A 14,815-nucleotide genomic window follows, 5' to 3' on the forward strand; every position below is an offset into this window, starting at 1 on the left:
CCTGAGAACGGGGCGGGCAGCCAGGCAGAGTTCGGCTGAGGAAGGGGTCTCGTATCTCGTTCTGCTTTCCGGCAGCCAAGCCCTTTTCTGCAGAAGGAGAAGGTGCAGTTTCTCTGGAGGAACCAGATCCTGTGCTTTCGCTCTCATCCTGCTCGTTTGGGCGCCCCGGGCGCCTCCAAGGAACCAGGGCTCCAGCACCACACTGTGAACACGACTGAGGAAGCCTGCGTCCGTGGTGAGGAGACCAAGGTCCAGGAAGAGCAGCACCGCACCTAACACCCCCAGGCGACGAGTGGGACCCTGGGGCACTGCAGCAGGAGAAATGCGCTGACCTAGCTGGGGGTGGGGCAATGCCACTCCTGCCCCAGAAGTCCATGGAATCAAAACACCAAAGCAAGCCCAGTCGGACACAACCCATCTGGGGTCTTTTGAGGAAGATTCCAAACTTCTAATAGCTACTGAGGACACCACAAAGTCCAGCCTGGGAAAGGCCTACGCAAATCCATGGCGGTCCCTCTACCTCTTCCCATCACCAGAGACACACGTCACAAAGCACACTGTCCAAGCCAGGTAAAGGGCCAGTGGGGCCCAGCACTTACCAGCTGAGGGTCCTGAACCAGGGCAGGTCATAGGAGTGGTACACGTTGTAGCCAATGGTGATTATCTCATGGAAACACTTAATCTGAACACACATCACCTGCAAGACACAGAAGAATTGTCATACGTTTCTCATCGTCAGCAAAAGAAACAAGAGTTCCCAGGCCCTCAAGAAAAACCATTCTACTCAAGAAAAGTCTCAATCTAGTATGCCTCCTTCCTCCTTCCTCCTTTCTCCCATCCCACATGGCAATGATATCCTTTATGTCACAGGATGTAGATCAATCTGTCATCATAAAATACTCAATACTGCCAGGTATGGTGGCATATCCTATAATCCTAGTACTTGGGAAGCTGAGAGGAGAGCCACAGGTTCAAGGCCAGCCTCAGCAACTTAGGGAGCCCCTCAGCAACCACAGGTTCAAGGCCAGCCTCAGCAACTTAGGGAGCCCCTCAGCAATTCAGCAAGACCCTGCTTCAGAATAAAAAATAAAAAGGGTTGGAGGTGCAGCTTGGAGGTAGAATGTCCCTGGGTTCAATCCCTAGTACCAATAAATAAATAAGCAAATAAATAAATAAATACAGTATTGATAGTGTCATTTTTTTATTCTAGAATTCCCCAGGACTCAAAGATTCCTTTTCCCTTTTGAATTAGGATATAAGTACTTGAAAAGCCTCAAATGCCTTGCTCAGCAGCCATCTTCCAGTGTCTGACTCTATCCATGACAGCAGCTCTGTGGATGACAACTTCTTTAGAAAAGCTCTAAGCCCACAGATGAGGACCCCAAAAAGCAAGAAACCAAACCAGATTCACACAATGACACAGCCAGGGACACAGTTTAACCCAATATCTGAAATAACAAATTCAATTATAAAAAAGAAGAGAATCTTAGGAGTAAGCAGGGTTACTAAGGATTGAATCCCGGGGCATTCTATCTCTAAGACACATCCCCAATCCTATTTCTGCAGTACTGGGGATGGAACCCAGGGGCATTCTGCCTCCAAGCTACACCCTTATTTTTTATTTTTTATTTTGAAATAGGGTCTAAGTTGCAAAGGGCCTAAGTAGCTGAGGCAGCCCACGAACCATGATCCTTCCATCTCAGGCCTTGAATGCTGGGATTACAAGCGTGCACCACCACACTCGGCTATTTTTATCTTTGAAACAGGGTCTCATTAAATTGCTGAGCTGATTCTCAAACCTGCAACCCTCCTGGTCTCCACCTCCAGTGCACTGGGATTACAGGCGAGCAAGGTCACACCTGGCTGAAGAGACATCTTTTTTTTTTTTTTTTTTTTGGGTGGTGGCACTAGGGGTAGAATCCAGGGGCTTTTCTACCTCCGGGCTATACACTCAGACCTATTTTATATTTTATTTGGAAACAGGGTCTCACTAAGTTGCTGAGAGCCTCACTAAGTGGCTGAGGCTGGCTTTGAACCTGTGCGATCCTCCTGTCTCCGCCTCCCAAGCGCGGGGATTACAAGGGTACGCACCATGCCCGGCTTTGAAGACATCTTTGACCACAATCAACATTCTGGTGACCCCTCCACTGGCTCCTGAAAGCTGCGGAGTCCCAGCCCGTCTCAGGCAGAAGTGCTCTGAGGAGCCTGGCGCTTCACCCAGAACACGAGCCACCCTTCCTATGGGAAACCCAAAGGCAACTAACCCGGTACGCGAACGGCACTTACGATCATCATTAAAACCATTGGTCCCAGGTAAATGATGATGAAGAAAAACGCAATCATGGCCAGAGTGAGGATGCCTCTCACCCACCAGTTCTTCCATCTAGGGAGAGAACGGGAGAGAAATGCCAGTGAGAAGCCCGAGAGCCCTGGAGCGGCCCGTGCTGGCGGGAGGGCAGCCGCAGCAGGGCCCCACCCATCACACTCAGCAGGTACGCCATCAGAAAGCAAACCCAGCTCAGGTCTGGAGGATCAGGGCAAACAAACAAAAGGCCGGAGAGGCAGCATCCTCTGCTCCAGTGTCTCCTCGGATGACTTCCACGGCCGCCTCTGTCTTCCTCCAGATGCCACACTGCCCTCCCCTGCATCGCCGCGGCGATTACAACCATAATAGTAGGCAAAGACAACAGCTATCACAGGCAGGCACTTTTACAAGGACTTTATAGATATTATTAATTTATTTCATCCTCTACACAACTAGCTCTTTAAAATTCTTATTCTAAATGAGTTTAATTCAAATGGTATTTGAAGTTGACACAGAATATTTGCACATATTTTGCTAAGGAGACGGAGGCACAGGCCACACAGCTAGCAAATGGCCAGGCTAGGATTTGAGCCGCGGGTCTGGCTCCAGATCCCTGCCGTGCCCAGTGTGTGATCCGCCTGCCTCTCGGAGGGCCAGCGGGCGGCGCACGGAGCACTCTGAGATAGGCCCTGGGGTCTCACACTCTTTGCTCCTCATCTACCCACACAGCTGGTGTCAGGAGGACAAGCTTCTCAAAGCCAAGCTGCACCCTGGATCGCCTCAGCAAAGATGCTCCCCATGTGGATGTAGAGTAGGGAAGAGCAGACCCTGCGGTCCCACGTCTTCCATGTTCTTGGGCACGGTGCAAGCCCACCAGCACCTGTGTACAGAGCAGACTACCTTGAGGACAAGTTGGAGAGGGCCCTGTTGAGGACCTCCGGGGTGTCGTCGACAGCGGTCGGCAAGGGGGCCGGTTCTGCTCGGCTCTCGCTGTCTGATGCAGTCTCCCCGTCTACCTTTGCTTCTGACTCCAACTCCTACATGGCAGAAACACAGAAAAGGAAAAGGTCAAAAATGCCAAGTAACTATTGAAAAGTGCGTGTCAACACGGGATAGATATCTTTATGAAAGAGCCCAACCAGGGCCTGGCGCAGGCCAGTGACAGCAGACGGGACTCACAGCAACCCCAACGGTGTTCTGACAGGTGCCAAGGTTACACTCCCCTGGAAGAGAGGCGCCATCCACACCACACACAAGCTGCTTCATCCCTGCGTGGGGACGGAGCGGGCAAAGGGGGCTTGTGACAGGCTTCCTGGGGGCCTACCCTGAGCCGGCCCTTGCCTCGCCACCCCAGGCTGACCCTGTGTGTCAGGCTGCTGGCGCCCAGGACCCATCCATCTCTGAACACCCCTCTCCACCATGCTTGGCCAGCAGCACTGACCAAGCTCTCTCAGACGAAGCCAAGTGTGAGCGACTTCCCACGGCCGGGTAATGCCTCCATGCCCCCCAGGCCAGGGCACGGCTTCTGCGCTTCACCAAAGCACCCTGTGAGAAGACCGCAGTGTGGAAGCGCGCTGGCTCACCCAGTCCCTGCCTGAGCCGGGACTGGAGCAGGTGCCTGCCCCCGAATCGAGCAGACCCTGAGACATCAGAGCTGGCAGCAGGCCCCACCTCAAGGAAAAACTGGTAGGAACTGGCACTGCCCGCAGCCTGGAGGGACAGGACCGTGCCAGCCAGACTCCTGAGCTCCCAGAGACAGGCCACTGCGAATCCTAGGAACCAGCCTCCTTTCTTAGGGGAATTCAGAAGAGCTATGAGAAGAGGTGGAGGGAAACCAGATCAAAGTACAACACAGCCTGGTGTTTGTAGAGAGCCCTTCCCGCTTGGAGACCAGGCCTCAGACCCTTAGCTAAGGTTTGGTGGAGGAAGCAGGGAGGAGACAGGAAAAGATCTGTCTATGCGAGAAAGGAGCGCTGGAGATAAATGATCCAAAATCCCGCAGTGACTCAGTCCTGACCTCAGTGTGTTCATCCCACCAAGTTCTCATTCATTTATGCATCCTGGAACAAAGTAAACTAGAAATGTCAAGTGGATGTTTCACCACGTCTTCAACGATTTTATTAAAATGTGTACAGATACAAAAAGTCACATTTTAAGTTGAACTAACTGAATTTCCCAACGAGCAACACGTGAAATCAGCACTATTCCCTTCGCGTATCTTCTTCTGTGATGTTTGACAAACCACCGTTCAGCTTTTCTACTGCACGTTCTGTCTTTCACTGGGCTGATCTGTGGGAGCTGTTTGTTTGAGCGCTCTCAATTCAGGTGCTTTGTGTCAGCGTGCTCTCCCAGCCCTGAGACCTCCTTCTTCTCAGCACTGGCCACAGTGGGGATTTTTTTTAAAAAACTTCCTCCCCAAATGAGCATAAGCTCCCTAAAGATGACCATGACATCTTATTCTCCTTATTTCCTTGATCCTGGTCCACAGCAAAATGCTAGCAGATGTAAAGAGAGCCAGGAAGAAAGGAATTAATCCCAGGCACAATAAAGGGACCCAGCAAGAGCGCCCAGAGACAGCAATTTTAAGCTAACTTACAGCTGTGATACGATCTTACCACGGAAGGCCTCAACTAGTCCAGACTGCCGATAAAAAATAAAAACAAATGCTTAGCTAGCTTTAGAGATGTGGGGGGCTCACCAGGTGGCTCTGGACAAGCGGCCCAAGTGCCCGTGTCCTTTGCTACTTTACTACGAAATCGTAACGGTCCTCCTTGCCTAGAGGGATTCCCTGGAGAGAGAACCCAGTCTCCAGTCAAGGCTGTGTCCTATTTCTCAGTCCCAGGGGTTTAAGACACCTCTAGGATTGCCTCTCTGTAGTTAGGTCAAAGGAGGCCAGGCGTTCAGAGCGGCTTCCATTCTTAAACGTGAATATTCACACCCACCAGCAAGCACTAGTGCTCTGAGTAATAGCGCTGTGTCATTATCTCTGACTCCTAAACTCCGAGCCTCAAAATGTGCGCACCTGGGCCCCACAAGGCTTCCATGGGTCACTTCGGAAGCATCCAGAAGCCACAGGACTAAGCCGGAGCACAGCAGGCAAAGGGCACATGTTCCCTCCCACGCACGCACGGAAGCCTGGACACAGCTATTTTTAACATATCTCTCTCTCTGTTGTCAGGGAGACTCACAAAGGCTGTGAATCCCGGGCAGGGAGGGGCGGCTCCAGTTCCAGCTCCATGGGGAGTCTCTGCACCTTTCAGGGCCCTTTTATGAATCCTGAGCCCAGCACCACGTCCTGCCACCTGACTCCTCTCCCGCAATGTAGGGAGGGTAGAGAGGGGTCTAAGGCACAGAGAAGGAAAAGGAGTGAGCTCTCACACAACACTGACAGCTGTTATTACCGAACCTTCAGGGTGACCGGGATGAACAACTAAGAAATGACGTAAAACCCTGAAGGAGCCCGCCTGAAAGAAGACGCGCTCCTCCGTTTCCCTGCCTGTCAGCCCTGGCCCGCTGAATGAGCACCCTCAGAACCCCACCTGGAGGCCAACACCCGCGCAGACCACCACTCCAGCACTCCCACAGGCCGAGGCAAGACAGGGGATGGGGGCCTGGCCAGCACTCCAGCTCCTGACCGACCCTAAGAGAGCTGGCCAAGGGAAGAGCCACCTACAAGAACCTGGGGGCTTCCTGGGCCCCCACCCCGTGGGCAAAGGCCTCCATGGGGGACCAGCTGCTTCCACCTGGGCAAAGGAAGCAGAGCGAGCAGCAGCATCCAGGTGGGCCTGGAAGGAGGCCTGGAGCCCAACTTGCTGCCCAGAAGACAAGCAGCACATTCTAGACCATAAAGCAGCGGCGCGGAGCACCCCCATCGGGTAGCGAGGCGGGCAGAGGTCCAGGCGCACGCTCTACGGAGGCTGCAGCAGCCAGTCCAAGAAGCAGGGCCGGCTGGCTCTGCCGCCCATCACACAACACAGGTCTCCATTTCCGGGGCATTTGAGGGGATCAAATGCAACATGGACAGAGCCCTAGGAAAGCGGGCGCCTGAAGCACCGATCGCTCTCAGGAGCCCACCCACGGCACAGGGCAGGAGGACAGGGCCTCGAGCCCTTCCAGGGCAGGGACCTAGCACCTGGAAGGAGGGCGGGCGGGGGCAAGAACGGCGGCGTGTCCTGGTGGGCTCCAGTATTAATAATAAAGAATGTGAGTGCAGCCTTGCCTGCTTAGGCTGCGTCTTTCAGACAGGCGGCTCCAACTGGACAGCGGTGCTCCCAAGCTAATGTGCCTTCATTGTGTGCCTACAACACACAGGCTACCTGCTAAAGAACAGCACATGCTGTGCCCACCCAAGTGGGATGCTCGCAGCACAGTCCGCTGAAGGGCTGGAGTAAACGTCCGTGTTTTCTTTCCCTTGCAAGCTTTGTAACAATCGGTACATGTACATGTCCTAATAGGGACCTTAAACTGGGGCACACGGTAGGCACACCTACATATGCTGAGCACGGTGGCCTGTCACGGGCTGTGAGTTTCTTATCCACCACTACGCTGGGCGGTGCCCAAAACATAGCAAGGTCCGATGATCTGCTAACCTAATGAGCTAATTAGTTGACTGGATCCCCAGGGACCCAAGTGTCCAGACCGCAGCCTCTCCAGCCCCCAGCACCAGGCTGACGCCCCGCTGCCTCCCTCCCGAGGGCGGTGGGAGGGATGCCCAGCTCTAGTCCCGGCACAGCATGGCAGGGAGGGCTGCCTGGCTGCCGGGGACCACCTCAGCCCAACTCCAGGCGCCCTCTGCCCTCCTCCCTCCACAGCCCAAGGTCCCAGTTCCTCTCGGCCGCCACCGCCCATCCTCCCTCAGTTCCTGAACCATTTCCCAAGAGAGCGGCAATGCTGGTATAAACAGGAAACAACACCAGTGCTCTGCGGAGGGGAAGCTCCTCTGGAGGCTGCCTCGGTTGGGCTCCGTCCTGCATCTACATCTCATTCCAGGGCATCTTGCGGGCAGTATCGCCTGCTTCAGGGACCAGTGCTGTGGAGAAGGGCCGAGCACTTGGGAGCGTGCTGGGTCCCCAGGCCCAGGAAGCCATCAGCATTTTTTTAAGAAACTGATACTCAGCCGGGCATGGTGGTGCACACTTGTAATCCCAGCATTTGGGAGGCTGAGACCGGAGGATCGCGGTTCACGGACAGCCTCAGCTACTTAGTGAGGCCCTTCACAACTCAGTGAGACCCTGTTTCAAAATAAAGAATAAAAAATAGGGCAGGGGGTGTAGCTCGGAGGTCAAATGCCTCTGGGTTCCATCCCCAGACCCACAAAAAAAAAAAAAAAAAAAAAAAGAAACTGATAGTCAAAATGCTTCTCTGACTGGCCTTCCAGGACCTTCATCCCTCCTCCTACCACCTGGCACAAGCTGGGGCTCAAAAGCACACAGAAGCCTGCCTTCATGGGAACAGGGCGGGCCTGGGGGAGTGGAGCAGCAGGCAGAGCGCAGCTCCTGCGTCCAGGTCTGCTCTTCCTGGGGAAGGGCTAGCTCAGGCCTCAGCAGCCTATGAACCTAATTTCACCGTTCTCCAGGCCAAAACCCCACCTGGCTCCTAACCTATCGTCTCCCACTCACTCTTAATTCTCAGGATGTCCTGAAGGCCTGCCATGGGCTCGCAAAAGCTTCCTGGGCAGCAGCCTCAGCTGGTGTCCAGGCCCACCCTCCTGCCTGGATTTCTCAAGACTGAAGCAACACCATAAAATGGCCATTGGCAGACGCTGGCTTGAAAAGTGTGGCTAGAGCCAGGCTTGGTGGCGCATGCCTGTAACCCCAGTATTTGGGAGGCTGATACAGGAAGATCGCAGGTTCAAGGCCAGCCTCAGCAGTACCTAAGGCTCTTATCAACCTAGTGAGACTCAGTTCCAAAATAGAAATAAAAATAGGGTGTAGTGTTGGAGGTGGAATAACCCTGGGTTCAATCCCCAACAATACAAAGAAAAGAAAGCGCAGCTGGAGATGGCGTGGCTCAGTGGCCACACACTTGTGTGGCACGCACGAGGCCCTGACTTCAGTTCCTCAACACCCCTCCTAAAAGCATGGTGTGGCAGAGCTGGGCGACGCCTTGCCACCTGCCAGCGGCTCCAGGAAAATGAGACTCGTCCAGCCCTACCTCCACGTCTCCCAAGACCTGACCTCCCTTTGCATCTCCTTAGGCCTCCATCAAGAAGTCCTCGGGGGAGCTGAAAAGTGGGGACAGAAACGAGTACTGCCCTCCCTTAGGCTTCTGCTCCCCCGTTCTTTCCCCTCCCAGGAGGTGGCGTCTGCTCTGGTCAGCTTCCAACAGCTCTAGCCTCTCCACCGGCACACACTCAAATTCCTAAGCTTTGGGGCCGGGTGGCTGCGGGTAGAGTGCTTGCCTAGCAAGCACAAGGGCCCCCGGCTCGATCCCCAGCAACACACACACACACACACACACACACACACACACACCCCTAAGCTTCACTACTGAGTGACTCTAGAACTTACACAAACTATTTTTTGTACTGCTTTATATGCAAATTACAAGCCTTCTCCTAGAACAGTCATCAGTCTGTGCCTAACCTTTCTACTAAACACCAAGCCTGCCACCTTAAACAAGCTCGTGACCAGCTGCTAGAGCAAGTCTCCCTCCTCATGCAGACAGGGCTCTGGGAGAGGAGCCACCAGAGACATGGGGTCCTAACAAGTCCCAGGGGCTTACTCCCTCTCAGTGAAAGAACCAAGTGACGTTTAGATCTGAGTTCTTAGCCGGGCGTGGTGCGCACGCTTGTAATCCCCGCGCTTGGGAGGCTGAGACAGGAGGATCGCACGGGTTCAAAGCCAGCCTCAGCTACTTAGTGAGGCTCTCAGCAACTTAGTGAGACCCTGTTTCCAAATAAAATATAAAATAGGTCTGGGAGTATAGTCCAGAGGTAGAAAAGCCCCTGGGTTCCACCCTCAGTACCACAAAAAAAAAAAAAAAGAATAGATCTGAGTTTGGGGGAGGGGTGTGTGTGTGTGTGTGTGTGTGTGTCTAAGTCTCTATGTGTACTGGTAGGAACAATATATATATTTCTAACCTTTCTAATGCTAACCCATTTGCAATTCAGTTGTCTAAACAAAAGATCAAGAGGAAGAAACCTATCCTCAGAGTTTATCACTGAAGAGGTAAAGAGAGGTTTCTCTCAGCACTCAGAAGGTTCCACAATTGAACCTGCTTGGGGAAAAAAAAAAAAAAAAAACACTGATAAGAGATAGATTCACTAGAAGAAAGGCATACAAATGTATTTCCTGCTGGGCGTGGTGGCGCACACTTGTAATCCCAGCATTCAGGAGGCTGAGACAGAGGATGGCGGTTCACAGCCAGCCTCAGCTACTTAGCAAGGCCCTCTGCAAGTCAGTGAGACCCGGTTTTAAAATAAAGAATAAAAAAATAGGGCAGGGGGTGTAGCTCGAAGGTAGAATGCCTCTGGGTTCCACCCCCAGTCCTGCAAAAAAAAAAAAAAAAAAAAAAGTGGTAGTGCACGCTTCTAATCCCAGCATTCAGGAGCCTGAGACTGGAGGATAGAGATTCAAGACAGCCTCCTTAATGAGGCTCTCGGCAACTTAGTGAGACCCTGTTTCCAAATAAAATATTAAATAGGTCTGGGAGTGTAGCAATGAAGTAGAAAGCCCCTGGGTTCCATCCCCAATACCACAAAAAAATAAGTAAATAAAAATAAATAAAGAAAAATAGGGAAGGGGGAGTAGCTTGGAGGTAGAATGCCCTGGGTTCCATACCCAGACCTGGGGGGGAAAAATAAAGAAGGGGGGGAAAAAAAAATATATATATATATTTTTTTTTTCCTACAGGGGAAGAGAGGTCATAGAAGAGCAAGCACCCATTACGCCCAGAGAATCAATGGCGTATATACACCCTCTTGGAGGGGGGGTGCAATTTAGATGGAGAATAAACGACTTCTAGGGGAGATGGACCGGCCCAGAGGACGCATCTGTCCAGGCTCTGGGAATTGTCAACTCCGGTCTTTCTTCCTATTATATGAATCCATCTCCCCAGCTGATGAGGCATCATCCTCCGACTGAGTATCTTCTGGAGTATCCCACCTTTGCGCAGTCAGGGGAACTTCAGAGAAAGCCTCTTCCTGTGCTTCAGGAGAGCGCGAGCTGAGACGGGAGAGGGGGTCGGAGATGTCTTGGTTCTGAGACTGCTCAGCATGTATTATACTTTGGGGTATTGTTTTCTTTTTTTGTGTTGTGGAGGGGGTGGAACACAGGAGCCTTCTACCTTTGGGCTACACCCCCAGCCCTATTTTATTTATTCTGAAACAGTCTCAGGAAGCTGCTGAGGTCACCTAAGACCTGTGATCCTCCTGTCCCAGCCTCCCCAAGAACTAGGACGATAGGTGTGTACTACCACACCCAGCTTGGGGGGTGTTGTTTTCTGAGCCCCAACAGAATCATCCCCAAAGCAGCCATACCCTGTACTGTGGCTGGGCTGTGCAGAAACTGCATCCCCTGGGCCATGTGACCAGCCCACTTCGGGCGCCCCTCACAGGCTGCAGCCCTGAGAAAGGGCAGAGCTGACATGTGCGGCAGGCTCAGCTCTCTAAACCCTACAAACTGAACCATACTGCCATCAGACGATAACGCTGAAAGGAGGCCGGGGCCCTTGCAGAGGACACAGCACTGCCAGCCACGGGCTCAGAAAGGGTCCCACAGGACAACTCTGCCTCGGACAGCCACGGCGGAGCTGGCCATGTGCCCTTTCCTGCCCCACTGATTACCCCTTCTCTTTTCCACAAGCCCTTACTTGCAGCCACCTATGAAGGCTCAGAAGTAAACGATGTGTGCGAGCGTTTGCAAGCGTTTTGTGTGTGTGCACGTGCACGCGCGTGCACATTTGTGTTACGGGGTGGTCTACCTCTGAGCCACACCTCCAGCCCTATTTTATTTTTTGTTTTGAAACATGGCCTCAGGCAGCTGCTGAGGCTGGCTGTGAATTTTCCATCCTCCTGTCTCAGCCTCCCAGGTACTGGGAATACAGGCATGCACACCACCCCAGCTACAGTAAACAACTTCTGAGAGTGCATCTAACGAGGGCACCTTCCTCCGCGCCGCACAGGCACACCCTGGGGAAGGCGAGGGCCTCTGTCCCTCCCTGACTGTGCGGATCCTCATACCACAGCATCACAATGACATCCCCAGACTTCTCCCGAAGCCTCTCTCCTGGGTCACCACGACCTCATCACCAAAGCCCAGCTCGCTCCGTCCTCTGGCTCAATCTCCGGCAGCTTTTGATGCTCTTATCAAAGCCCACTCTTCTTTGGCTTCTAAGCAGCACGTCCTCCTCCTCCCACCTACTCTCTGGCCAGACCATCTTTACCTGCCCTTCTCTCCATCCTTCACTTTCAGGGTTTCTCGGCAACTGGCCCCAGGCTTCCTCAAGAACAGCCTCAGCAATACATAGAGACTCTAAGCAACCTAATGAAACCCTGTTTCAAAAGCAGAGGAAATAAATGCCAGGCGTGATGGCACACACTTGTAATCCCAGCATTCGGGAGGCTGAGACAGGAGGATCGCAGATTCATGGCCAGCCTCAGCTACTTAGTGAGGCCCTCCGTAACTTAGTGAGACCCTGTTTCAAAAATAAAGAATAAAAAATAGGACAGGGGATGTAGTTCAGAGGTCAAATGCCCCTGGGTTCCACCCCTAGACCCAGAGAAGGAAGGAAGGAAGGAAGGAAGGAAGGAAGGAAGGAAGGAAGGAAGGAAGGAGAAAGGAAGAAAGAATAAATTAAATGGCTGGAGGTATATCTCAGATGTAAAAGGCCCCTGGGTTCAATCTCCAGTAAAATAAATAAATAAATAAATAAGTAAGTAAATTGATTGATCGATTGATGGGCTTAGGGTGTAACCTGGAGATAGAATATCCCTGGATTCACAAAAAGGAGGAGGAGGAAGAGGAAGAGGAGGCAGCAGTGGCGGCCTTTTTCTCACCAAGCTCTTCCCTGCCTACGTTCTCACACTGTGTGGTCTCCTCCTCTGGACCAGTATCTGGGGGGTTGGGGGCACTGCCGACTGCACCCCACCACCTGGCCATGGTGCCTAGAACACAGAAGCTACTAAGAAGGCCTCACCACGCCTGCTTTCCCAGAGAACCCAGGGTTTACTGAAGGGGCTTCTAGAGCCTAGGTCAGCAACCCAACAGTTTTGCACTCCAACAGCTGTATGAGGCATTACAGGCCTGCAGGCCTACCATCCCTCTATTAGACACTGGCGGCCAAAAGCGAAGTGAAAGGGGAATTCAAAAAAAGTACAGGACTAGTATGGCTGAGGAAGGATTCAAAAAGACAGGTAAGCCTCTAACCCAGTACTTGGGAGGCTGAAACAGGAGGACTGCAGGCTAAAAGACAGCCTCAGCAAGTAGTGAAACTTTCATCAACCTAGTGAGACCCTGTTTCAAAACAAAAATAAAGGCTCAGGGTGTAGTAGTTCAGAAGCAGAATGCCCTGGGTTCCATCCCCAGTACCACGGGATGGGGGGGGATTACCAAATGATCCAGCTATCCCACTTCTGAGTGCTTATCCAAAGGAACTGATGCCTGTGTCGCCAGCCCTAAGTGCCTTCTGGACTCAGCTGAGTTTCTACGCACCCTGATCTTGTTTATCTTTAAGGACAGGATGCTTGCAGACTAGAAATTCCTCTTCAGGTGCCCACCTCAAACTAGCTGGGTGTAAGATGCTGGCAGAGTGACGGCCAGACTTCTAACTTCACTCTAATCCCTTCTGCTAGATGATGCCACCCTGCCCAGGACAGCTGATTACTGCCAAGATGGAGACCAAAAAGAACCATAAAGGAGTGGGCGTGGTAGCGCACGCTTGTAATCCCAGCATTTGGGAGGCTGAGACCGGAGGATCACGAATGGCCAGCCTCGGCTACTTATAGTGAGGCCCTCTGCAACTCAATGAGACCCTGTTTCAAAATAAAGAATAAAAAATAGGGCAGGGGTGTAGCTCGGAGGTTGAATGTCCCTGGGTTCCATCCCCAGACCCGCCCGAAAACAAACAAACAAACAAAAAAACATAAGCAGGGTGTGGTGGCGCATGCTTGTAATCCCAGCATTCGGGAGGCTGAGACCTGGAGGATCGCGGTTCGCGGACAGCCTCAGCTACTTAGTGAGGCCCTTTGCAACTCAGTGAGACACGGTTTCAAAATAAAGAATAAAAAATACGGCAGGGGGTGTAGCTCGGAGGTCAAATGCCCCTGGGTTCCATCCCCAGACCCGCAAAAAAAAAAAAAAAAAAACATAAAGGAGCAAAAAGAGGTGGTGCCGAAATCCCCCAAACTCCCCACCCAGCCCCAGGATACACCAACGTCCTCCCTTTACTGGCTCTCACTCCCTCGTTTCTTTTACTCTGTATCTGTGACCTCCTGACTCTTAGCAGTTCACTCTTATTCTTGGCCAAGAGTGAACTTTTCAATGCTCAGTCTTGGATTCTGCAATTCCAAGAGAGAAAAAAGAGCCCATTTGGGGTCAAAAAATGGTAACATTTGCACTCTAGTGCTTACTGTCGTACTACTCACAGTGGCCAAGCGATGGCGTGCCCATCAATGCAGGAATGCATAAAGAAAATGTGCTACACACACATACACATACATACATACATACATGAATACATACATACAATGGGATATTATTCTGCAACAAAAAAGAATGAATCCTTATTCATGGATGGAACTAGAAGCCATTATGCTGCATGATATAAGACAGACTCGGAGAAATAGATACACGTTCTTAACTTATGTCAAATCTTTAAAAGCTTTTTTCATAGAAGTAGGAGAGTAAAATGGTGGTCACCAGAGGTTAGAAAGGGTAGTGGGGCCAGGTCTGGTGGTACGCCCTTGTAATCCTAGTACTTGGGAGGCTGAGACAGGATCACAGAATGGTGGCCAGCCTCAGCTACTCAGTGAGGCCCTCTGCAACTCAGTGAAACCCTGTTTCAAAATACAGAATAAAATATAGGGCTGGGGGTGTCACTCGGGGAGGAAAATAAAAAAGAAAGGGTAGTGGGCTGGAGGATGTAAGGGGGTTGGATAACGAAAATCAGAATAGTTAGATAAGTCCTCGTGTTCTAGAGCACAGCAGGGTGACTGCCTGTGCACACAACAATTTATACCTGATAGGAAACTGAAGAAGCCAGGCACAGCGGCACATGCTGTAATCCAAGTGCTTGGGAGGATGAAGCAGGAGGATCACAGGGCCAAGGCCAGTTGTACAGAACCTCAGCAAGTTTCAACATAAAAATATAAGATAGGGCTGGGGGTTAGCCCAGAGAACGATCATCCCTGGGCTTAATCCAAGTACCATTTCCAGTACCAACAACAAAAACTTGAAGAGAAGAAAGTCAAAGTTCCCAGCCCAAAGAAATGACACATATTTGAGGTGGTGAAATTCTAATAACCCTGATTTCATCATTACACATTGCATGCATGCATCAAATTATCACACG

At 51.8% G+C, this 14,815-nt stretch overlaps 1 protein-coding gene across 2 annotated transcripts in view; it reads right to left on the minus strand.

Moving 5' to 3' along the window:
- Positions 1 to 14,815, minus strand: part of CDS2 (CDP-diacylglycerol synthase 2) — a gene marked incomplete at its 5' end in the record, with an annotated part of 44,869 nt that overhangs the window by 14,174 nt on the left and 15,880 nt on the right. Inside the window, 3 exons of one of the 2 annotated variants that reach the window (XM_080716124.1) lie at positions 600 to 697; positions 2,287 to 2,383; positions 3,206 to 3,336. In XM_080716124.1, coding sequence (XP_080572250.1) covers positions 600 to 697; positions 2,287 to 2,383; positions 3,206 to 3,336 — 326 coding nt within the window. Of the gene's footprint in view, positions 1 to 599; positions 698 to 2,286; positions 2,384 to 3,205; positions 3,343 to 14,815 lie in introns of both variants that reach the window. The other variant, XM_080716123.1, reaches the window with a different exon arrangement.

The sequence above is a fragment of the Muscardinus avellanarius genome (genome assembly GCF_963383645.1).
Source record: "Muscardinus avellanarius genome assembly, chromosome: 19".
In the NCBI taxonomy this organism is placed as follows: domain Eukaryota; kingdom Metazoa; phylum Chordata; class Mammalia; order Rodentia; family Gliridae; genus Muscardinus; species Muscardinus avellanarius.